This window comes from Mrakia frigida, assembly GCF_051309035.1.
Source record: "Mrakia frigida strain ATCC 22029 unplaced genomic scaffold BDY24scaffold_37, whole genome shotgun sequence".
In the NCBI taxonomy this organism is placed as follows: Eukaryota; Fungi; Basidiomycota; class Tremellomycetes; order Cystofilobasidiales; family Mrakiaceae; genus Mrakia; species Mrakia frigida.
In genome coordinates, this window is record NW_027481244.1 from 12,412 (window position 1) to 34,200 (window position 21,789).

At 54.0% G+C, this 21,789-nt stretch overlaps 8 protein-coding genes across 8 annotated transcripts; 4 read left to right on the forward strand and 4 right to left on the reverse strand.

Moving 5' to 3' along the window:
- Positions 1 to 1,134: 1,134 nt before the first annotated feature.
- Positions 1,135 to 4,233, reverse strand: BDY24DRAFT_418309 (peroxisomal biogenesis factor 2/10/12 Ring-finger protein; the record flags this gene model as incomplete). The annotated part of the gene is made up of 12 exons (XM_076643835.1): positions 1,135 to 1,166; positions 1,237 to 1,618; positions 1,766 to 1,966; positions 2,040 to 2,089; positions 2,378 to 2,455; positions 2,613 to 2,628; positions 2,735 to 3,178; positions 3,256 to 3,516; positions 3,608 to 3,684; positions 3,777 to 3,857; positions 3,937 to 3,942; positions 4,146 to 4,233. 12 exons carry the CDS (start codon positions 4,231 to 4,233, stop codon positions 1,135 to 1,137), a joined length of 1,716 nt encoding a protein of 571 aa, XP_076493153.1.
- Positions 4,234 to 4,676: 443 nt separating this feature from the next.
- Positions 4,677 to 5,374, reverse strand: BDY24DRAFT_401058 (uncharacterized protein; the record flags this gene model as incomplete). Its single annotated transcript, XM_076642040.1, has 1 exon — positions 4,677 to 5,374. The coding sequence occupies exon 1, from the start codon at positions 5,268 to 5,270 to the stop codon at positions 4,680 to 4,682; it is 591 nt and encodes a 196-aa protein (XP_076493154.1). The 5' UTR covers positions 5,271 to 5,374.
- Positions 5,375 to 5,862: 488 nt separating this feature from the next.
- Positions 5,863 to 9,101, forward strand: LSC2 (succinate--CoA ligase (GDP-forming) subunit beta). Its single transcript, XM_076636388.1, has 13 exons — positions 5,863 to 6,082; positions 6,514 to 6,586; positions 6,709 to 6,814; positions 7,007 to 7,097; positions 7,228 to 7,328; positions 7,478 to 7,615; positions 7,705 to 7,756; positions 7,883 to 7,941; positions 8,036 to 8,163; positions 8,313 to 8,405; positions 8,500 to 8,601; positions 8,705 to 8,863; positions 8,952 to 9,101. The coding sequence occupies exons 1-13, from the start codon at positions 5,969 to 5,971 to the stop codon at positions 8,996 to 8,998; spliced, it is 1,263 nt and encodes a 420-aa protein (XP_076493155.1). The 5' UTR covers positions 5,863 to 5,968; the 3' UTR covers positions 8,999 to 9,101.
- Positions 9,102 to 10,435: 1,334 nt separating this feature from the next.
- On the forward strand, positions 10,436 to 13,044 carry BDY24DRAFT_189213 (uncharacterized protein). Its single transcript, XM_076636389.1, has 3 exons — positions 10,436 to 10,824; positions 10,907 to 11,870; positions 11,951 to 13,044. Exons 1-3 carry the CDS (start codon positions 10,687 to 10,689, stop codon positions 12,799 to 12,801), a joined length of 1,953 nt encoding a protein of 650 aa, XP_076493156.1. The 5' UTR covers positions 10,436 to 10,686; the 3' UTR covers positions 12,802 to 13,044.
- A 255-nt stretch (positions 13,045 to 13,299) lies between these two features.
- BDY24DRAFT_344543 (uncharacterized protein) lies at positions 13,300 to 14,080 on the forward strand (the record flags this gene model as incomplete). Its single annotated transcript, XM_076637558.1, has 4 exons — positions 13,300 to 13,533; positions 13,639 to 13,730; positions 13,796 to 13,854; positions 13,956 to 14,080. 4 exons carry the CDS (start codon positions 13,300 to 13,302, stop codon positions 14,078 to 14,080), a joined length of 510 nt encoding a protein of 169 aa, XP_076493157.1.
- Positions 14,081 to 14,192: 112 nt separating this feature from the next.
- BDY24DRAFT_401065 (arsenic resistance protein) lies at positions 14,193 to 16,610 on the reverse strand. Its single transcript, XM_076642041.1, has 10 exons — positions 16,458 to 16,610; positions 16,113 to 16,188; positions 15,929 to 15,996; positions 15,778 to 15,825; positions 15,604 to 15,698; positions 15,428 to 15,526; positions 15,172 to 15,345; positions 14,892 to 15,099; positions 14,638 to 14,800; positions 14,193 to 14,547 (listed from the first exon to the last, which is right to left on the reverse strand). Exons 1-10 carry the CDS (start codon positions 16,576 to 16,578, stop codon positions 14,328 to 14,330), a joined length of 1,272 nt encoding a protein of 423 aa, XP_076493158.1. The 5' UTR covers positions 16,579 to 16,610; the 3' UTR covers positions 14,193 to 14,327.
- A 482-nt stretch (positions 16,611 to 17,092) lies between these two features.
- On the forward strand, positions 17,093 to 18,631 carry BDY24DRAFT_189260 (flavoprotein-like protein). Its single transcript, XM_076636390.1, has 8 exons — positions 17,093 to 17,295; positions 17,402 to 17,479; positions 17,565 to 17,663; positions 17,755 to 17,926; positions 18,020 to 18,025; positions 18,103 to 18,138; positions 18,242 to 18,357; positions 18,437 to 18,631. The coding sequence occupies exons 1-8, from the start codon at positions 17,210 to 17,212 to the stop codon at positions 18,582 to 18,584; spliced, it is 741 nt and encodes a 246-aa protein (XP_076493159.1). The 5' UTR covers positions 17,093 to 17,209; the 3' UTR covers positions 18,585 to 18,631.
- A 9-nt stretch (positions 18,632 to 18,640) lies between these two features.
- On the reverse strand, positions 18,641 to 21,639 carry BDY24DRAFT_401069 (histidine phosphatase superfamily). Its single transcript, XM_076642042.1, has 13 exons — positions 21,527 to 21,639; positions 21,228 to 21,403; positions 21,032 to 21,047; positions 20,877 to 20,908; positions 20,642 to 20,738; positions 20,482 to 20,560; positions 20,342 to 20,394; positions 20,187 to 20,262; positions 19,805 to 20,083; positions 19,650 to 19,716; positions 19,431 to 19,560; positions 18,988 to 19,358; positions 18,641 to 18,906 (listed from the first exon to the last, which is right to left on the reverse strand). The coding sequence occupies exons 1-12, from the start codon at positions 21,584 to 21,586 to the stop codon at positions 19,140 to 19,142; spliced, it is 1,284 nt and encodes a 427-aa protein (XP_076493160.1). The 5' UTR covers positions 21,587 to 21,639; the 3' UTR covers positions 18,641 to 18,906; positions 18,988 to 19,139.
- Between the last annotated feature and the right edge of the window lie 150 nt (positions 21,640 to 21,789).

Sequence of the window (21,789 nt, forward strand, 5' to 3'; positions counted from 1 at the left end):
AGAAGGTGAGGCCTCGACCCAAAAACAAACACCACCGGCTCGCTACAAATGGTTTCTTCGACCTCCTTCCAAGAATGAGAAGAACAGCCAAATTCGCATGTAGACCGGCAAATTTATCGACTCATCAACGTGACCACGAGATCCAGCGATTCGGTGCCCGCTCGATGGCGAGAAAATGAACTCGGTTCTCGTCCTCGAAGGCGACGAGGGGAAGGCTGCAGAGGACGCGTCGAGGTTTAGCTTGCTCGCGAAAGAAGCTCACGACCGTGCGAGGAAGCTCACCATGGTATGACGAGGTCCTCGAGCATATGTATAGGTTCAAAGAGCGACGAGGCTGAAAGTCGACAACTGGGACACAATTGAGGGAAAAAGGGGAAAGGAGAGGGACGCGTCGAGGTCAGAGCTCTGAAACCACCGAGCGGTTTGAGCGAGAGAAAAGGACTCACCGAATCGCTCTCAACGGTCCAGTAGGAAAATTCGGAAGCAGTCGAAGGGCTTCGTGTTTGATAGTCAGACAGTGAGAAGCGAAGGGTCTGAGGATGAAGATGAAGCAAATCGAAGAAGAACGAACCAATCGAGATCAGCTTCTGCTTTCTCTCGAAACAGTTCACGAACGAGCAGGACTCACTGTCACTTCCGTCTTCGAAGAAACAATGACTCAGAGGGGAGAGACTCCGTGAGAGCTAAGAATCGAATGCGATCCCACTCTGCGAGAATTGACGACGGAACGACGACGCGTCGAGTTCAGCTCTCCTTTCTTACCGGCGAGAAGGAGCTGAAAAAAATGGACTCACTCTGCTACTCTTCGTCCTTGGAGTTATTCCAGACTATCCACTGGAAAAGACGACTCGAATCCCGTAATCGGAAAGCCAGCAGAAGCAGCATCTCTGGATCGAAACGATGCGAGAAAACAGAACATCAGCTCAACTTCTCTGGGCGAGAAGGATCCAACGCCGTCTGCCGAGCTCACCTAGACTTCCAAAGTAACCGAAAACAACGACCTTCTCTCCTTCCCAACATGTGCTACCGCCTCCTCGGCCTCCTCCCTCTCCTCCTTCGACGCGACGACCAGAACAAGCGATCCAGGCTGCAGAACGTCCAAAGCAAAGATCGCCTTCGAAGCGAGGACGTAATCTAGGAAGGAAAGTACGTCAGGTCGTTGAGGACTGAGGAGGGTAAAGGGGTGGAGTCGGATCGTCCTCTTTTGCTGGAGGGAAGACGGAGGAGGGAGGCAACAGAGCGTCCACTGCCGACCGTCCCACATCTCGATCAACAACCCCTTCAGCTCCACCACTTCCGTATTCCACCCTCCGAGAGCGTGAGGTGCGCCGTCGTTGTACCAAGCTTGATCCTCCGAGGGTCGGTTCCGAACGTCGTAAGAGACGCGTAGAGGGTTGAGGTGAGGGAGGAGGACGCGATGGAGGGGACGAAGGACATCTCGTTGGAGGTATTGGTAGGAGAGAGTGAGGGATTGGAGGACAAGAGGGTCGGTGTTTGGGAGGAGTCGGGTGAAGGAGAGGTTGAGGAGCTTGGGGATGTGAGGGATGATACTGAAGTCGAGAGTGAGGCGTCGGATTTGGGAGAGGGAGAGGGGGGCAAGAAGTCGAGGAGAGGTGGTCTATTGGAAGATGAGAGAAGCGATAAGATAGAGTTGATTAGATACAGATCTCAGTCGGAGGTCGGCCTTCGAAGCCCGATACCAAATCATCGAAAGCCCAAAAGAAGGGGGAGGGGGGGGGGGGATGGCGAGGAAGGTCAAGCTCACCTTCTCGTCTCTCTCACAAAAGAGCCTCTCCAACGTCTCCGCTGAACTGACGACGACCTCTCGATCTCGGTACATCATCGGCGAAGTTCCTAGAATCCAGTCTAGCGAAACTCTTCCTGCGATAGCGAGCGTGGACGAGTCGCAGAGCTCGAAAGTATGGAGGAGCAGTTCCCAAGGGAAACGTCGAGTGAACGGGACGAGCTTGAAAGGGAGGCAAAGAGGAGCAAGCAGGTTAGCATGGGATCTGATGGGAGACTGGAGGGCGGATACTTACCTCCTGAAGGATTGGCGAAGCTGGCGAGCTGGTGCAGGACATTGCTGAGGCTAAAAAAAGCGAGAAGGAGGAAGAGAGCGAGGTCAGTACGGTCCGAGGCCGGTGTTTCGTCGACCTGTTCTCCTTCAGATCGAGCATGAAAAGCTGCTCACGAAATATGGGTATGTTTGCGTTGGAGCAGTCGGTGCTTTTAGGTCAATTAAAAACGAAGAAAAACTGCAGAGGAAGGAGAAAGAGAGGTCAGCGTCTTCCTCTTCGCGTATCTCCTCCCGATCGCCTTCCCTTCTTTCTCCACTTCGATGAGCTCGCCTCAACTCTCTCTTCAAAGCGAGACTCACTTGATAAGGCGAGTAGGAGACCGAGCTGTGAGGCGATAGGTTCTGGGATGCGAAAGTATGGAAGGAAGTGAAGGAGAGCTGATGAAAGTCGGGAGCGAACCGAAGTGAGCTCGTTTTGAAACTTGACCTCGTCGGCCAATTTCGTGATTGCTTCCGTAACGACGATCTATATCAAAAACTGCAGTCTACATGTTACAGAGAGGCAGTAATCTAGAAGGATTCACTCCTTGTCTACAAAGAGGACATTCAGCCTGTTCGATTGAGGAGAGAAAGAAAAAGGAGGAGTCAGTCTTTTGTCGGGACGCGTCGGGTTCTCGTTCTCGATTCAAGCAAAGGAAAAAGAGAACAGAGACGTACCTTCTCTCCACTCCACCCTACGATGCAGCTCCAGCAGAACACATGCCCACACTCCGTCACCGTCGGATCCGTCCACTCCTCCAGGCAAAGCGTGCACTTCCTCGCTTCCTTGATCTGCCTCGCCTTCTCCTCGTCGACGACCTCTTGACGTTCCTTCCCCTTCGAAGAACCAGCCTTCTCGGCGACGTAGGCAGGTGGAGGAGCGGAGGAGGTACTGGTGTCAACTTCTGAGGGATCAGGAAGCGGGAGAGTCGAGTTTGGGAGGTAGAAGCGAGAGGGAACGACTTCGGTTGGGAGGTCCGTCGAGTTGGTGTTGGAAGAGGACGAGAGTAGGGAGGGAAGAGAGGGAAGTCTTTTGAGGAGAGGGAAGAGAAGGAGAAGACCGAGGATAGAGTAGGTTGGTCGGTCGGAGGGAGGGGTTTCGGGTGGTGGAAGAGAGGAGACCTGTCGAACAACAAAGAGAAGAAGAGACGCGTCAGTTCGAGGGAGTCAGGCAGAGAGACGACTCCAAAGAAACTCACGTATCCAACACCGGCTATCCTCTTGCCCAGATCAAAGAACCCTCCTCGAAGGAAGAACCAAGCGAGGTTGAGTTCGCTAGCAATCTCGATCCAGCTCTCGAGCTTCTCCATCACGTCGAGCACCTTCTCCTTGAACGGTCGAGGAGGTTCGTTGTCCTCCGACGACGCTGGCCGACGTGGAACTTGAGACCTCAGTCGATGAAGAAGCATTCGGAAGAGTGGCGGGGAGAGGATAGTGAGGAAGAGGGTGAAGAGTCGACGCTGCAGAGTGAGAGAGAGGCAGGAGGAAGAGCGAGGGTCGGTCAGCGTTTGGAGAGACGAGGGGAAGAAAGGGTCGAAGCTCAGAACTCACCCGCCGAGATGGATTCCGTTCTGATACGACCGAGCGAGGCTGAATGTCGACGTACTCCTCGCCGAGGGTTTGCGTGCCTGCGAGAAGCGGGCAAGGGGAAGGAGGAGAGAAGAAGAGAAGAAGGTGAGCTCGTGCTTGTCGGGCCAAGGAGGGAAGGAGATTGACTCACCTGCTCCGAAGGTAAGGCCAAAGTATACTAGAGCTGACACCAAGTTGATGAGGTTCTCTTTCGGAAGGACTTGTCTCGATCCTTGGGAAGAGGGAAGAAGAGATCTCCGTCAGCAGGGGAGGAGGAACGGAGGGAAGGAAGGAAAGATGTGTGAGCTCACCGAAGGCTGACCGTAAGACGTCTCTCGTGAGCTCTGTGAGTCTCCCAAGTTGAGCTTGATCTCGTTGATGAGCTCGTACTACACGCCCCGGAAAGTGAGGTCCAAGAGAAAGGGAGAGGAAGAAAAACGGAAGAAGGAGAAGAAGTGAGCTTCAAGCAGAGGTCGGGAAAGGAGGTACCCGAGGAGGGAAAAGACGAGCAAAAACTCACATATCTCAGGTTGGCCTGCAGGAGTGAAAGTTGGGATATGGATAGGTTCTGAAGGAACGGGAACCGGGGCTTCTTGAGGGAATTCCATCGTCTTGAAGGAGGAGGGATGCTGGTCGTTTGGCGTCAACTCAAATGAGCTCGACCGACTCTCCCTTTCCTCCCTCAAGCCGTGACACGAGAACCAGCGAGGTCTCGCCTTTTTCTTCTGTCTGAACCCATCCCCACCTACGCCGAAAAGCACCTGTGCCTTCAGGGACTCGAATCATCACAGGGTATCCAGAAGCAGCTCGAGGCGGAATGACGAGATTGTCGAAGGAGGAGGAGGGAGGAGGAAGGGAGGGCTGAGCTCGTCGCGGTGCTGTAGATTCCTCAATAAGTCTATGCGATGCCGTTGTTCCCATCATCTCGACGAAGGCTGCAACAAAACAAAACTCTTTCTATCAAGGAGCTGCTAATCTGGGTGACTCACGACAAAGAGCTGTGAAACTTCAATAGCCGCCTTGCCTCCCCCTCTCTTTCCCCCTCCCTCTTCCCTCAACCACCACTTTCAGCCATCTTCTTCAGCAAAGCATGTTCTCCTCTTCTCCCAAACTCATCACCCCCTCGTTTCCAGACTCCCGAACTCGAGTCTTCCCCGGCTCCGATGTCGTCCAAGGGAGCGTCTCGTTGAGGCTCGAGACGGAGGGGAAGGACGAGAGGAGGAGAATCAAGTTTGACGATGTTCAGGCGAAGTTGAGAGTGACGATGACTACGACTTACTACCAGGTTCTCAGCGGCGGTGCGGTCGGTGAGTTTTTGATGATGGAGTAGAGAAGGGAGGGGAGTTCCGTCAGAGAGCGAGAAACGAAGCAGATCAGAACGTCGATACCTCCCCTCTGGGCTGGTGTGCTGAGTGACCAGCATCCGAGAATGGACGTGGCGAGGACAAGAAGAAGACGGAGGGATTGAGGTGGGGAAAAGGGGCAAGGGGTAGCAGCGAAGGGAGATGGGAGGGAAGGAAGGGCGGAGGAGAGGAGGGAGCAGCTCTCGTTGGTCTTGTTCGTTTCTTGTAGCCTCCCTCGAGAAAGGTTCCTCTCGCAACAGATGGGATGGACTACAGAATACTAAGGCCTTGTCATGTTCCATCTTTGAAGTACTTTGGATTAGAAGGTGAAGCAGGAGGGAAGAAGTTAGAGGGAAGAAAGCTCTCGAGCTCAATTTCTCCTCCCTCCTCCCTCCTCCCTCCTCACGTCTCCTCCCTCCTCCTCGCCTCTCTCTTTCGAAGCGTCAAAGCAAGACAAGAACAAAGACGATAGCATCGAGGAATATACTAGTAGGTATGTAGCTCAGCCTAATTCCGTCACTAGCACGAGAATGAAGCCGTTTCGGACTCAAGGCGATCTTTTATTTCCTTCTGACAAGGACGTCCAACCTCCCCTCCCGAAAGAGAAGAGGAGTGCAGAGACAGGGATACAGTAGACCAGCCGTCCTCCCTTGAAGAACAAAGGAGAAGGAGAAAGTAAAGAGTCGTCGTGCTCCTCGTCGTTGGAGGAGAGAACAAGAAGTCGAGGGCTGAGATTTTGGAGAGCTGGGGGGTCACGCTTTTCCGTCCGTTCTGCAGGGATCATTTTTGGATGAGGAGATTATTGAAGACCTATAGAAGCTGGCTGTCACAACAGGCCCCTCAGAAAGAACTTGATAAAACTTTCTCGCGACCATCTCCTTTCCGATGAAAGCCAGCGATTTCCGACCCATCACGGGCAAACTCGTTTCCTCTCTCCTCCTTGAGTCCCTTCAACCATCACCTTCTCTTCCCTCCCTCTCTTCTTCTTCTTTTCTCAGCCATGTTCTCTCGGTCCCTCCTCCCCCGAATCGCTTCCTCTTCTTCCAGGTCTTCGGTTGTCGCTAAGAGGTCGCTCTCCATTCACGAGTACCAGTCCGTCAAGCTCCTCAACTCGGTCAGTTCAGCTTCTCCCTTTCCCTCCTTCCCTGCCTCCTTTGCCCCTTCTTGAGCTCGGAGCTTTTGGAGGACGAGCAGTGTAGTGCTCGGATGGGAGATGGGTAGCGTGGGAGCAGCTGGGATGTATATCTTTTTCGGAAGGGGACGGGACGGAGAGAAGAGAGAGATGGGTTCGACGTCGTTGGTTCGACCTACCTCTTTTGCTCGTGCATACACCCTCCTCCCAGCACCTCTCCCATTTCTCCTTCATCAGCAACTTCATCTATGGACGCTCAACGGCTCCTCCGTTGAACTTCCCTACCTTCTTCCCCAGCTCTTCCTCGAGCTCGTTCGCTGTTCAAGATAGCCGAATCACCCTCCCTTCCTCTCTCTCTCTTCTCTCTTTTCGCTGACCTTGCCCTCTCTTTCTCTCCTTTCGCTCTAATATAGTACGGAATCGCCACCCCCAAGTCCGTTGCCGCTACCACCCCCGAGGAGGCTGAGCAGGTCGCTAAGTCGTTCGGTACGTCCGACTCCTCCCTTCCTTCCTTCCCTCCTCGTCCTCGGTCCCTTGAACTTCTGCTCCTTCAAAGAGCTTAAGTTGACCTTTCTTCATTTGGTGCTTTGCTCGGACGTGATTCACAGGCGACAAGCAGAACTCCCTGGTGATCAAGGCTCAGGTTCTCGCTGGAGGACGAGGAAAAGGTCACTTCTCGAGTGGTTTCCAGGGAGGAGTTCACATGGTCGATTCGTGAGTCTGCCGTCCCACTTGTCTCCTCCTTGCTCACCAAAAATGCTCAAGCTCGACGAGAACATTTATATCGCTGCCTCGGGGCGGTTGGAAGAGACCGGCTCAGCAACCGAGAAGGAGAAGGAAGGCACAACGTGCGAGAGAAAACAAGGGAGCTGACCTCGAGCCTCTTTTCCCTTTCCTCGACTACAGTCCCGCTCAGGCTAAGGAGTACGCTGCCAAGATGCTCAACGAGTACCTTATCACCAAGCAGACTGGAGCTGCTGGACGATTGTGCAAGGCTGTAAGTACTCGTTCCTCACGACATGCGAGAGGCGAGAGACCTTCCTTCCCCTTCCCTTCGTCGCCTCGTCCCTCCGAGATCTCGAACGGCCTGGACTTTCGCTGACCTTTTCCTTGATTTTGGTTTGTAGGTCATGCTCGCCGAGCGAACTCCTCCCGTGAAGGAGTACTACGTCGCCGTTCTCTGCGACCGAACTTCTCAGTCTCCCGTTCTCGTTGCTTCTGCTCAGGGGTTCGTCCTCCCTTCCTCTTCTTTTCCTCCTCTTCCTCAGCTTTGAACGCTAGCTCGAGCTCTTCTCGTTCTAGAGACCTCGAGCCATACGAATCGAAAGCACCAAGCTGACCTCTCGCTTCTCTCTCTCTCGTCTTCGAATCAAACAGAGGAATGAACATCGAGGAGGTTGCCCACTCCGATCCTTCCGCCATCATCACCACCCCCATCTCTTACGCCAACGGTCTCTCCGATAAGGACGCTTACGACGTTGCCGTCAAGATTGGAATCGAGTCTGAGGCTTCCAGGTTCGTCACTCTCCCCAGCTCTGCTTCCTCACTCGCGTTCTAGAAGGAAAGCCGAAGCTGACCTCCTCCGCGTCGGTTTGGTCCCACAGGAAGCAGGCCGCTGAGGTTTTCCAGAACCTCTACAAGATCTTCAAGGAGAAGGTTCGTTCCACGTTTCATCTCGCTGCTCAGCGTCCGGAAGGAGAGCGTCGAAAAGTTGAGCTCGCTCTCCGCCGAACTTCACCTGACTTCCTCTTCTGCCTCCTTCTTGCCTCTCGATGGATCCAGGACGCTACCCAGATCGAGATCAACCCCTTGGGAGAGTTGGCCGATGGAACCATCCTCTGGTTCGTAACTTGTTCCCTCCCTCTTCGAGACGAGCGACTACCTCGAGGTTTCTGAGCTGACCTCGTCTCGTCTTGTTTTGGACTCGTGTTACAGCATGGACGCCAAGTTCGGTTTCGACGACAACGCCGAGTTCCGACAGAAGGATATCTTCGCTCTTCGAGATCTGTCTCAGGAGGATCAGGGAGAGGTCGACGCTGCCAAGTACGGATTGAACTTCATCAGTGAGTCCCCGGTCGATCTATCGCGTTTGTTCTCGAGAGGGAGTGTGTTTGGTGGAAGGGATATGGGAAGAGGGACGATGGACAGGAAGACAGTCTGCGAAGGAGTGAATCATAGAAGCTGATCATTCTCTTGCGTTCGACTTTTGCAGAGCTCGACGGAAACATCGGATGCCTCGTCAACGGAGCTGGACTCGCCATGGCCACCATGGATGTGCTCAAGCTCAACGGTGGAGACCCTGCTAGTGAGTCGTCACTCCTCGTTTTCCTCGGAAGAACCAGCGGTCGACGGTCCGAAGAAACGAGCCAGAACTGACCTTCGTCTCCTTCCCTCCCCAGACTTCCTCGACGTCGGAGGAGGAGCTACCGCTGAGGCCGTCAAGAAGGCTTTCGAGATCGTTCTTTCCGAGCCTAAAGTCAAGAGCATTTTCGTCAACATCTGTGCGTTTCCCTCCTGCTTCTCTGTTCTTCGTTCGAACGCAACACTCTTCTCGACGCGTCGCTTACAATCCTCTCCTCCTCGTCTTGGTTCTTCTCCCCTCAGTCGGTGGAATCATGCGATGCGACGTTATCGCTGAGGGTATCATCAAGGCCGCCAAGGAGTTGGAGCTCACCATCCCTCTGATCGTTCGTCTTCAGGGAACCAAGGCGGAGGAGGCAAAGGAGATGATCAAGCAGAGTGGTTTGAAGATCTACCCTTACGGTGAGTCCCGATCCAAACGCCCCACGCGCTCTCTCTCCCCCTTCGGATGACTCAAACTGACTTCATCGCCTTCCTTGTGTGTGCACAGATGGACTGGACGAGGCTGCTGCTAAGGCCGTCGAGATGGCTGTTTAAAGAGTGCGCACTGGGTTCTTTTGTTGGTTTTTCTCCCTTGCGTACTGCGTGCGACGACAAGGCATCTCTGTCTACTATTTTTCAACCTGTGGAAACGTGCTCGCGAGACGATTGAGAGATTGAGAGATCTGGGAATCAAACGCAGCGACGCGACCGCTCTTCCTCACCAGATTCCGAAGTATCCGACAGGTGGTCATCTATCTGCTCTTAAAGGGTAGATGATGGAAAAATCCACCCCGAGGGGAGGGAACAGGAAAGGAACGACGTGATGTCGACTCGAAAACTTCCTCCTCTTCACCTCTTCCTCTTCCTCGTCCCCTTCAGAGCTAGCTCTGCAATCTCGCCGACTCGTACATCCCAAGTCCAAGTCGCACCTCGGAGCAGAGCCCCTCTTGACTTGGGTGTCGGAAGGGGACTGCTTGAACAGGCTTGAAGTACTGGCGAGAAAGTTTGGTCGAGTCGCGTCGGTCTCTCAGCGAGAGACCGAATCTGATGTTGCTTTTGATGCTGCTGTATTACTTGTTTGGGAAGAGAAACGCCATCGAGTAATCTTAGCACCTGCGGGAAAACGAGAGGGCAAGATGGCAGAGCAGGAAGAGGGAGAAGAGCAAGAGAGATGGGACGACCCAGCCCGTCGCGTCTTCGTTTTCCTCTCTTCCTTTTTCTCCCTCCCTTCCACTCACGGGAAGAAAACCAGAGCTCGTCTGGGAGAACGTTCGTGGTCGAAGCCGAACAAGCGAACACAGAGATCGTGATTGCTTTGATAAAAAAGATCTTGGTGGCGAGCCAGAAAGAGATTCGTTGCGGGGAGAGACAGGTCGGGAAGGAGGACTTAGGTCGACTGAATGAATTTTCCCTCCTTGAGCTCACACGACCACCACCAGGCAACGAATCAGGAGGATTCCGAAGGTGTCTCTCTCTCGCACTTCTCTTCTCTAGCCCAAGCTCCAGTACTCCAGTAGACCATAGGACTCAAGGCCCTCTCTTCCTCTCTCCCCGCCGCCCTCCTCCCTCCCTCCCTCCCTCCCTCCTCGTCGGGGAAAATCCATCCAGCCAACGATCCAGCGTCTTTCTGCTTCCTTCGCCCACTTCTCGAGACCTTGCAGTGAGTAGATTTTCATTCTCATTCAGCATCGAGGGAGGAAGGATCGAGAAAAAGAGAGGAGAGGAGAAGGGGAGGAGATAAGCGGGAAGGGCAGGAGGATCGTCCCTCTCTGAAGCCCTTGGCCGTTCAGGTCAGAGGTTTTTTCGAGCAAGTGCGATTCCTTCCAGTCCTTGCACGCTCTCGAGCATAGAATCGTCTGCGTCAAGAGCGATGGGAGAAACAAAGAGGGAGACGGATTGAAAGGGAGACCTGAAGTTCCACGATTTCAGCCCTCTCCTCCCTCCCTCTCCCCTTTCCCTACGAACCCTTCCATCTCGCAGAAGAAAGGAGACGCATCTCCCGGCTCCCTCCTCCTACATCTTCCTCGCTTTCTACAAATCCTTCACATCCTCGTCCTCTCTGTTGTCCTTCTGGTAGAGACCCAACGCACCCGGCGCGCGCTCCACGTCCCTCGCCTCCATTCTGTTTCCCCACGTCGTCGTCAAAATCGACATCAGCTCAGCCCTGACTCCTGTTCTTCCCTCTTTTTGCGTCTCTGCCCTCCCTCTTCCACTCTCAGACTCCCACCTCCTCCCGACCTGCAATGAGCCGATCGACTTCGTCTCTCTCTCCAGCCTCCTCCTCCTCCCGTTTCCCTCCAACTTCCTCGTCGAAATCGGTCCCCACCTCTCGGAACGAGCCGCTGTATCTCGAGGATGGCGAGACTCAGGCAGATCTTCCTGTACGTAGTGATCTTCAGATCTCAGATCTTTCCGTCGTGCTGATCTGATCGAGACTTTCCTTTTCTGCTCGAAATTCTGCAGTCCCTCCTCTCTCCCGACCTCTCAACCTCCCTTCGATACCTCCTCGCCGTCCTCTCGAGTCGGCCCAGCAATTCCAAATTTGCGCTCAGAGTCGCCATCTTCCTCCTCAACCCGCCTCGTCCCTCTACCCTCGCTTCGACCTCCTCGTCTTCTTCGTCGAAACCGGTCCGGACGAAACCAGAGGCAACCCGAGCCGTCGTCGCTCTCCTCTTTGGAATCACCTCGATCCTCTCCCGGTCCCACGCTCACGAAGACGACGAGAAGGATCTAGAGCAGCTCTCCGAGTGCCTCGTTGGGATCTTCGTGAAGGGAGGAGGAAAGTCGAAAGATCTGGATGAGGAAGTCGCCGTCGCCGTTCTCGGAGGATCGAAGGCTAAGGAGGGATCGAGGTCAACTTGGGAGGTATCGAGGATCGTCATTCAGCGGTTGGATAGCAGGATAGTCAAGATGCAGGACTCGGACGACTCAGTCGACGACGAACAGGTTCGCGTTCGAACTCGGATCAACTCTACCTACCTCCTCGCTCTCCTTTTCTCCGGCTCTTCGTCTGCAGCCTTCAAGGAACCCACCTCCAACTCTTCACCTCTCTCAACATCGGAAACCCTCTTCGCCAGGTGCATCGCCCTCGGTCTCTCCATCTCCCTCATCGGCGCGTCTCCTTCGACCTCCTCGTCCTCCTCCCTCGATCCTCACTCCTCCCACGCCGATTCGCTCGTTTGGAAGTCAAGAAAAAGACTCGAACTCTCCGGTCACGCGTCAGTCGCCGTCGTCGGACTTCCTTCGGATGGCCAGTACGAGAGATGGGACGGAGGAGCAGGAGAACGAGCTCGTCTCGCCGAAGAGAAGGTGCGAGGGAAGGTGGCTGCTGGAGAGGAAAAGAGTGCCTGCAGGGCTGGTATTCGAACGAGTCGACTCGTGGATGGAAGTCCTGTCATCTACAGCGATGGAGGGGACCTGTTGGATGGTGAGTCTCGTCGCGTTAGTCGTTTTCGCGTTTTGTCTTCGACTCGTCGCTGACTCGTCTCTTTTTTGGCCTTACTCTAGCTCCGAGGCGTCTGAAGGGAAAGAAAGTTGTAGCTGTACGCCGGGGGATATTCTCTCGGTCCACCACCGCGTCCACGGTGTCGACATCCGGTCCCAACACCCCAACAGAAGAGCGCGACTGCCCGTTTCCTCATCACTCCCACAACTCCCCTACTTCACTCCCGTCGCCCCTGAAGTCTCAACCTATCACTTCCCTCCCCTCCCTCAAGGCCAAACCGTCAATCCACCTCCTTCACTTGACCTCCTCCCCTCCTCGGTCCAAGTCCTCCCTCCCTCGAGATCATCGAAAGGATCCTCCACCTCCTTCACCAGAAGCTCTCAAAGCTTCCACTCCCATTCCTCTCCCCAATCTCCTCCTCGAACCCACTGGAATCTTCTCCCCGACCCAGGCCTCAATCGGACCTCCTCCCTCTCCGATCGTCGAGGTCGAATCCGTTTTCCAACGAGGATCAAGACTTCTTCAACGTTCGGTCTCTCGACTCGCCCTCGCCTTCCCCTGGAACGAACCCACTTCTACTTCTACCCCTTCCTCTCCTACTCCCATTCCTCCAGCCACCTTCGACTCGTCCCAGCCCTCCTCTCCTCCAGCTAGTCGACCCTCGTCGATTCGGGTCGCGTCCTTCGGCCAGTCCTCCGTCTCCTCAGGCTCATCCACGTCCTCATCTCCAACCTCTCCCATCTTCATCTCCGACATCCCCAAGATCGCCTTCCAACCCTCCACGTTCCGATACGACTGCTTCGAGGAGAATCAGGACCGGTCGAGCAAGGGAGGTGTTTGGGCTCCTAGTTCTCCTCGGGGAGATCGAGTGAGAGTTCTGGGTGGATCGAAGCGGGGAAAGAGGATAGTCTAGACCTATGGAGCTCGGCTCATTGGGGGTGACGGGGAGGAAGAAGGGGAGGGGGAGCAGGGAAGATCATCTCCCGTTTGCATTTTCGACGCGTCTCCTTTCTTCCATCTCGTTTTGCATCAGTTTTCGGCAACCTGTATCCCTAGCACGACCCTCGGAATTTGTTATCACCCTACTTTCATCTTTTTGTTCTATATCGTTGCATCTCTATATATATATCAATCCCCCTGCTCGCTCTTTTCTCGACTCACCTCCGGAGACAGACTCCTTTCGTTCGCAATCTTTGCCTTCCTTCTTTCTCGTAGCTTCATCCTCGAGGACATCTTTGGCGTGGAACCTGAGCTGAGGAAGATTTTCCTCAGAGGAAAGGCTCAGCCTATACACGTTCCAGCGGTTCATCAAATTCAAGCTGACCTCGAGTTCGAACGATTGAGCTCACCTCTTTTTTCCGCCCTCCCCTCTTCTCCTTTCCAACTCTCACCCGCTCAGTAAAACTCCAGAATGACCTCTACTCTTCAAACCGCTTCCAACCTCCTCGCCAAAGCCACGACTACCGAAGTAGCAGCTGCTCTCCCCAAGCCTCCTTCTTGGTTCGCTCACCTCCCCTCGCCCGTTTCGAAGCCCGCGGGACTCTCCATCGACGAGCTTCACGCCTTTCTCGAGAAGGAGAAGGCAGGTCAGCTCAAGGGAGGAGTTGATTGGATTGTGGTTGACGTTCGAAGGACAGATATCGAGGTCAGTTCCAGAGGAGGAAGGGAGGGAGAAGGAGAAGTGATGACCTCGACGTTCTCGTTCCCATCGACTGACTCAACTTCGCTTCCACGCTCTATCCTACCGAAGGCTCCAAACGACTACTTCATCCCCTCAGCTGTCAATCTTGCTGCTCAAACCTTCTACCAAACCTTGCCAGCACTCTACCCTATGCTTTCCAAGTGAGCTGCTCGTACGGATCCGTCCGCCTTCTCGTTCGAGATCTGATCTCCTTCCTCCTTCTCAGGATCCCTCTCGTCATCTTTCACTGCAGCTCTTCTGCCGGCCGAGGTCCCAGATGTGCTGGTAAGCTTTCCCTTTCTATGTCTTTCGCTGAAGCCGCCGTTCGAGGTAAGCATATCTCTCCGCCTGAGCTGATGGATCGCTCCTCCTTCCCTTTCTTGCAGCTTGGTACCAGGACCTCTTGGATTCAAAGAAGGAGACGGGAAGCAAGGCTCTCGTTCTCACCGGTGGTATCAAGGCTTGGGCGGAGAAGTACGGAGGGGAGGAGGGTGCGCTTGTCAGGTTGTGATTCATGACTCGTGTCTTGCGTCGCTCTTTCTTGGAATGAAGGCAGTTTGGACCAGTAAAAGCTGCTTCCCGATTACTGCGCGTATATGCGCTTTGGGGTTTTGAGCGATCTACCTCAGGATAAGCTCCGAAAGAGCTTGTGACTGAGACTCAGGAGAAGACGCGTCGAAAGAAACGGTTCCGATCTTCTCTGTTCGTCAAAGTAGGCATGAAATGATTATACTAAACTACATAGATGAGAAAGAAGTCTAGATATTTGCGCTCTTCTCGTCATTGAGGTTCACTTTCCTCTCCTCAGCGATCCCAACCTCTCCGCCCTCCGACGACTCCAGCGTCTCCCTCTCCCGCCAATCGAGCTTCCTCTTCAAGTACAGCGCCACCCAGGTGAGAGCGAGCAGCACGGGAACCTCTACTAGAGGTCCGATAGTAGCGGCGAGAGCTTGATCGGAATCGACTCCGTAGATGGCGCTGGAGAAGGAGGAAAGGGGAGAGAAGCGACGCGTCAGTTGAGCGTCGGAGAGAGCGAGCGACGCGAAAGAATCGGAAAACGTTACTCACATGCAAACAGCAATAGCAAGCTCGAAGTTGTTCGAAGCTGCCGTGAAGGATTGCACTACGGCAAGCTCGTAGGATCCTCCCCACTTGTCGCCTCCGTTTCTCCTTCCAAACCACCAGACTCCGAAGAAGGTTCCACTCCACATGACGCAAAAGTAGAGCACCACTGAGAGGAGTAAGAGCGAAATAAAGAAGGAGGGAAGTCAGTCTCGGGAGATGGCTTCTCGTCGCGACAAGAGTCAGCTTCTCAAACTCACTGGGAACGAAAACCCTGAACGTGGGACCCAAGTTGTCGAGAATCCTAGTAGCCTGCTCGGCGAAGATGATGATGATGATGTAGAGGAGACCGATGAGGGACCAAGGAGCGAACCATGGGAGGAAGTGGGTTTGGAATCGAGCGGGACCGAGGAGCCGACGGAAGACGACTCGAGTCACGAATCCTGCGGCGAGGGGGATTCCGAGGTACTGAGAAACGTTAAGAAAAATATTAATAATCAGCTTGTGATGATTTATACAGAAGAAGAGAAGAAGACTCACGATAACGACGGCGAGAGCAGTGTTTCCGTAATCCAACCTCAGGCTATCCTCTCCTCCGATAACGTTGACGAAGAGCAGCGACATGGGCGAGTAGAGGATGATCTGAAGGACCGAGTTGATGATGACGAGAACGGCACAGTAGTCTCCGTCTCCTCCAGCGAGGTGGTTCCAGATCTGAGGGAGAAAGACGACGCGTCGAGAGGTCAGCCCATGTGCTTCGTCTCTCCGGTTCGTTCGACGGGAAGTTGGCACTGACCATGACCATAGCGATACATCTCGCAAGCCCAACCATGATGACTCCCGTTCGGTAGGTAGGGAGATCAGGAAGCGTAGCCCAGGCGATAGCGAGCATGACCTGAGGAGAGAAGAAGGAAGTGAACGATCAGTCTTCGTCTTTTCGAGTCGGACAAACTATGGAGAGGCGTGACTCACGAAGGGTCCTACGATCCAGTTGAGAACGAGAGAGATGGCGATCTGGTACCACATCTTCTTGGTCTGGAAGACCTGAGGGAGTTTCTCGTATTGAACTGAAGACGAGAGCGAACGAGAGCAAGAGAAAGGTCAACTCTTGTTGGATCGAGAGCGACAAAAGAAAAGTAGACTCACCTTTGGTCAAGATAGGCCACATCATAACCAGAAGTCCAACGACGAGGGCTGAGATTCATCCAAACAAAGGAAGAAAGGAAGGGAAGATCAGTTTTGTTGAGCTTGGACGTTGAGCTTCCTTCACGCGAACGTGCTGAGGTTTAGAACTCACGAATCGAGACTCCTTTGAGCGTAGATCCATTCAGAACAGCGTTGACGTTGGGAGCGAATTTTCCGATGCTGGCAGAGTGAGCGAGAGACCGAGGGGAGGTCAGCTCGACGTTTGAAGCGAGTACATGCACGGAGAGAAGGAAGGAGGAGAGGTGCGTCGATCGAAATCTGAGAAGAGAGCTCACACGACTCCGAGGATCATGGCGAGGAGCACGAAGACCGCCAGAAAACGATCCAAGAAGCTCAGGCCCTTGAGCAAAGCTGGATAAGTGGAACAAGTAGGCAGAGGTCAGCGAGCTGCAAGGGAAAGAAGGAGAAGGGGGAAGGACGGAAAGTGAGGCAGGCCGTCCGAGGTCCTGACCCTCTCTCGGGAGGTGCTGTGTTTCTGAGGCCCGAAAGGGGTATCGCTTTGCCCCCTATCTCTCCCTCAACACGTCGGAACGTCTCGAGAGAAGGGTCGAACATGAACGACCTCGCGAGGGGTCGGATCAAGAAGGAGGAGGGCTGGTGGGTGGAAGAAGGAAGCTCACCTTTGGTTGTCGTTCCCTCCGCTGCTTCTTGTGGAGACTGCTCTACTGCCGTATGGTCTGATCGAACGGTGGTGGACAAAGAGGGTTGGTTGGGTGCTGGAGAGGGTTCTAGAGAAGACATCTGTTGGGACTTTGAGGAAGGGAACGGATGGGTGGAGGTTGAGAGAAAGGAAAGGGAAAGGGAACGGAGGCAGGCTTTGAGCTCGAAATTCCTTCTTTGACTTTGAATTTCCTTTTCGAGTTTGATGACCTTCTTCAATTCATTCTTTGCCAAGTTGTTTGCCCTCCGAGATGCTTACTTTGGATTGCTCCAGCTCTGTACTCACCCTCCACTCACTACTGGATGCTCCTCCTCCCTCGCCTTCTTCGACCCTCGTTCCTTCTCGCTTCAGCCTTCGCCTCTTCTTCGTCTACCACTACAGCAGCAACTAGAGCTGCCAGCAACCTCTGCTTTCGTCAAGCAGCTTTCCCCCTTTCCTTCAGCCCTTCTTCCTTGAGTTCCGAAAGGACGATGTGAGCTTCCTCCCCCCTTCTCTCTTTTGCTCCTACTCCCTTCCCTTTGCCTCTTCACCTGAACTCCTCCGTCGCTCATCTACAGAAGCTTCACGACTGATCATCTCTTTGGTTCCTTCTCTGTCAGGTCCAACTCGACTACCAAATTTCCCGACGATTCGTCGGCTTACCATCCGTACCGACTTCCATTGACCTCCTCGCCCGTCGAAGGAGAGGAGGCAGAATGGATCTTGGACTCGATGGACCTTGCTCAGGCCAAGGAGATGGCTAGTCAGAGATCTCAACCTCTCAAGTTCCTCGTTCTCTACGGATCTTTGAGGGAAAGGTGAGCTCGATTCGGAACTCAGCCCTCCTCCCTTCCCTCAGCCCTCCTTTCCTCGTCACCGCAGAAGCCATCTCGGCTGAACCTAGCTTGCTTCTCTCCTCCTCAGATCCTACTCCAAGCTCATGGCATTCGAGTACGCTCGTCTCCTCGAGCACATGGGAGCCGATGTCAGGGTTTTCGATCCGTAAGTCAGGGGAGGCCTCGCCGTTCGTTCGACTCTCGCTTGCTTCGAGCTCTGACTCTCTTCCTTCTCCCCCTCTCTCTCTCAGATCTGGTCTCCCCATGAAGGACGAAGTTTCGGTCACGAACCCGAAGGTCGTAGAGCTCAGGCTTCTCTCGGAGTGGTCTGATGGGCAGGTCTGGGTTTCGTGAGTCGCACCTTTCCTCGTCTTCTCTGTTTTCTTCTTCCATCCTACTCTCCCTCGTTCTGAAACTCCCCCACTCCTTTTTGTTCTTCAGTCCCGAGCAGCATGGAACGATCACTGGAGTGATGAAGACTCAGATCGACTGGATTCCTTTGGCGACGGGAAGCGTTCGACCAACCCAGGGTAGGACTCTCGCCGTTTCGCAAGTCAACGGAGGAAGCCAGTCTTTCAACACCGTCAACACGCTGAGGATCTTGGGTCGATGGGTGGGTGCTCCGTCTGTTTCTTCGGTCTCGAGATGAAGAAAAAAGGAGACATCTCGCTGATCCTCTTGCTTTCGGTCCGTTTCCTTTTCGCAGATGAGGGTTCGTTTCCTTTCCATTCCTTCTTTCCATCAGCGAGTAGAAGGCTGAATTTGCACCGTTTCTTACTCCTCGTTCAGATGTTCACCATTCCCAACCAGGCCAGTCTGCCGAAGGTTGGTCGCCGCTCCATTTCCCGACGCGTCTTTCCCGTGTTCTTTCGTCTCATCCAGAACGCTGACGTCTACCTCGCTTTCTTCCTCCTCGTCTCCTCTTTAGGCTTGGACGGCTTTCACCCCGGGAGGTCGAATGCTCCCCTCGTCGAACCGAGAGCGAGTCGTCGATGTCGCTGAAGAACTGGTTCGAGTGACCTGTCTTCTCGATCCTCACTCAGAGTTCGTCTCTACTTCTTGATCCCTCCTCCACACGACGAATCGATTCAGTACTGACAACTTCTCTTCTCTCTCTGATCAGGATGCTCTCGGATCGATTCAGCGAGAGGAAGGAACGAGCTGAGCACGGTCGACTTCGAACTCAAGCTGAGACGGAAGCGCTCAAGAAGGCTGCTGAGGAAGGGATGGGAGCTGGAACGAAGGAAGATCAGAAGTTGCCGGTAGCCTAAATAGATACAGCTTCGGTTCAGAGCTCAAAGCCTTTCGAGAGGAACCGAAGGGGTCGTCGAGTTGGAACGGTTCATCGTCGAGAGAAAGAGAGAGTCGTCAAAAGGTCGTCTAGATACAAGATAGAGAAAGAGAGAGAGAAGAAGAGACCAATGACCAACATGAGGAAAAGAAAAGTGTATAGCCCAAAGTGAACGAGAAGAATATCTAAGGTTGAAAACGGAGTGGAGGGACAGGGTGAAAGAATCAAGCCTGGTGGGTAGCCTTTGCGTCGATAGGAGCGGCGCTGCTGGCGTTGGAACGAGTAGACCGGAGCTCGTGGGACTGCATAACAGCGGGAAAGGAAGAAGAAGGACGAGGGGTCAGCGTTCTTCGGGAACGAAGCGAAAGAAAGGCGAAGCTCACGCTCTCTCCGTCATTAGTTCCTTGTCGTCGCTTCGAGTCTCCAAGGATTCCTCCTCTTCGAGCCTTCTTGTTCCTCCAAAGCTCCATCAGCAGGAAAGCGATGGCAGCGATAACTGAAGAAGCGACAGAGGAAACAAAGGAATGGGTCGAGGTCAACGCCGTCGCGACGAAAAGGGAGTCGACGGGACGGGAAGAGGAGGGAGGATAGACGTACCGAAAGCGATGATTGCTCCAATGACTCCAGCGACGAGTGGAGAGGTTCTTTGAGCACCAGTGGTCGAGGTGACGTCGGCAGTTCGAGTTGACGCGTTGGCGATCTCGATCAGATCACATCCTCGAGAGACCTTGTTCTCGCACTTGTTGCACCAGACCTGCAGAAGGAACGAACAAAAAGAAGAGTCAGACAAGCTCATAAGGTCGAGAACGGCGGAGGAAGGACGAACGCCGAGATCCGTGATAGCGTATGGGGAAAGTTTGGTTCGGAAGTCTTCGAGCGACGTCCCGTCGTCCTCTCCCCACATCGGAGTAGCGACGAGGTCAGATCCGTCGGTGGTGGTGGAACTTCCGTTTCGGCTGTAGAATACGAGAAAGAGGTGGAGAAGGGAAGGGATGAGTACTCGTTTGCACAAGACTCGACGAAGGGAAGAGACAGAGAAACTCACAAAGCCAGCTTCAACGTCAAGTCCCCAGCGGTGGAGTTGTGAACCTCGAGAACGGCGACGGAAGCATCTGTGGGAGAAGAGGAGAAAAATGAGAGGGAAGGTCAGCGAAGGAGATTGCCGAAAGAGCGAAGGGAACGCCAGGAAGAGAGACGAACAATCGACGATGTTGGGGTTCGAGACCTCAGTCATGTTGAAGAGCGAAAGGAAGGGCTTGTAGGCACATCCCAAGTACATCATCTTGAGTCCCACGGTGGTGTTCTCGATTCGCTCGAATCCGTCTAGGATCGGTCCGAGAAGAGTGTGGAAAGCGATGTTTCCGATTCCGTCGAGCTCAGGGTCGGTGAAAACGGCATGCTCGTGGTAGTTGGCGAGATCTCGGGCCTGTTGCATCGTGGCGAGAGAGGTACTGTTGTAGAAATCGGCGTCGTGGATGTCTGAGAGCGAAGGAGGAGGCGAGAGCAGGGCGTCAGTCTTCGAGACGAGACGCGTCGACAAGAGGCTCGAGAGAAAATAAGAGTGCAGAGAAGGCAAGCTCACACTCGACGTTCATGTAGTCGAAGATGTTCCACATGTTTTCGAAGGAGATGTTTCGGTTGACGATAGGAGCGAGAGACTGGCGAGAGCACGAGAGGAGGGTAAAGGTCAGGGCTCGATCGAGGATGGGAAGAGCGAGGTTAATGAGCTCAGCCTACAGCAAGGAAATCCTCAGCGATATCTCCCCGAGCCTTGAAGGCCTCGGAGGCGTCTGAGGGGCGAGAGACAACACGAGGGAAGAGGGTACGAGTCAGTCGCAGACGACCGAAGAGCGAGAGCAGAAGATTGAGGCACTCACAAACAGCCTTGGTGTTAGCGGTGAAAGCAGGACAGTCGGTGTAACCCTCGAGCGAGATGTCCTCGGAAGCCTCGACGGTCTAATCGAGTCGAAGGAGGGAGCGGGAAGTCAGCTCGACGCGTCTCGTCCATTCTTCCGGAGCTTGAAGACGGGAACAAACCTCGACGGGAACGTAAAGGAACCCTCCCAAAGGCGAGGTAATGGTAGTTCCGTTGGCGAGCGTGTTGTTGGAGTAGACGTTGGCGGGCCACATCCCTCTGCGAAAGGAAAGGAAACGGAAACGGAAACGAAGAACGGAAGGAAGAGGAGAGAGAAGCGTCAGCAGCGAAATACCCCTCGTCTCTCCAGGTTCCATCCTTCGTCTCAGAAGAGAGCATGTAGAGACTGGTACGCACTGCATAAAAGCTGTAGCCGAGTTGACGATGACCTTTATGGTCGCGAAGGAAAGAAGAAGACGGAGGACGCGGCGAGGAGAGAGAGACGGATCAGTTCCGAAGGTTCGACAAAGAAAGCTTTTCAAAAGAGCCGACAAGACGAGGAGAGAACTCACCTGTCCCTCAGAAGAGCTGTATCGGGATGGAACAGACGCGTAAAGAAGGCGAGGAGGAAAGTGAGAAGGGGCGGAAAGTGGAGGGAGGGGAGGCAAGGGGGCGAGGCAAAAGTACGGATCAGCTCAGCAGTTGAATAGAGAGATAGACGGCAGAAGAACAGGCTCGGAGAGCAAGAGGAAGGACTGCAAGACTCACTCAGCTCGCACATCGAGTTGGGCAAGTTTGGGGAGAGGCCAGCTGATTCCTTGGATATAGGTGGACGAGCTGGAGTTCAAGTAACGTTGCTGAAGGGCCTGCCCTGATTGGTACTCCTGAACTTCTCCCAGAGGAGTGATGGCTGTGTCCGAAGCTGTATAAGAAGTAGGGCTTTGCTGGAGGGGGAAGATCAAGGAGGGAGAGAAGGAGGGAACCAAGACAGAAGGGAGGAAAGCAAAAAGAAGGTGAGCTCGTTATCTCCTTCCCTCCCTCTCTTTGACTGCTTCGTCTGGACTCACGTAGAAGCCTTGACGATCTCCGTGACGGGTAATGATGACTGCGCCTACGACGGTGGACATGATGTGGAAAGAAGAAGAGAAAAGAAGGGAGGGAAAGAAGAGATGATGGTCGTCGGTGGGAGAGAAGGAAAAGGGGAAAGCTCGACGAGTCGCCTCAAACTCTTTTGACCTTTGCGATATGAAAGACGCCTCAACTCTTTGCTACCGACCAGAAATACTCTTGGGGGCTGGCTCGTGGCTGGTAAGAGGAAAAACTGCGGGGC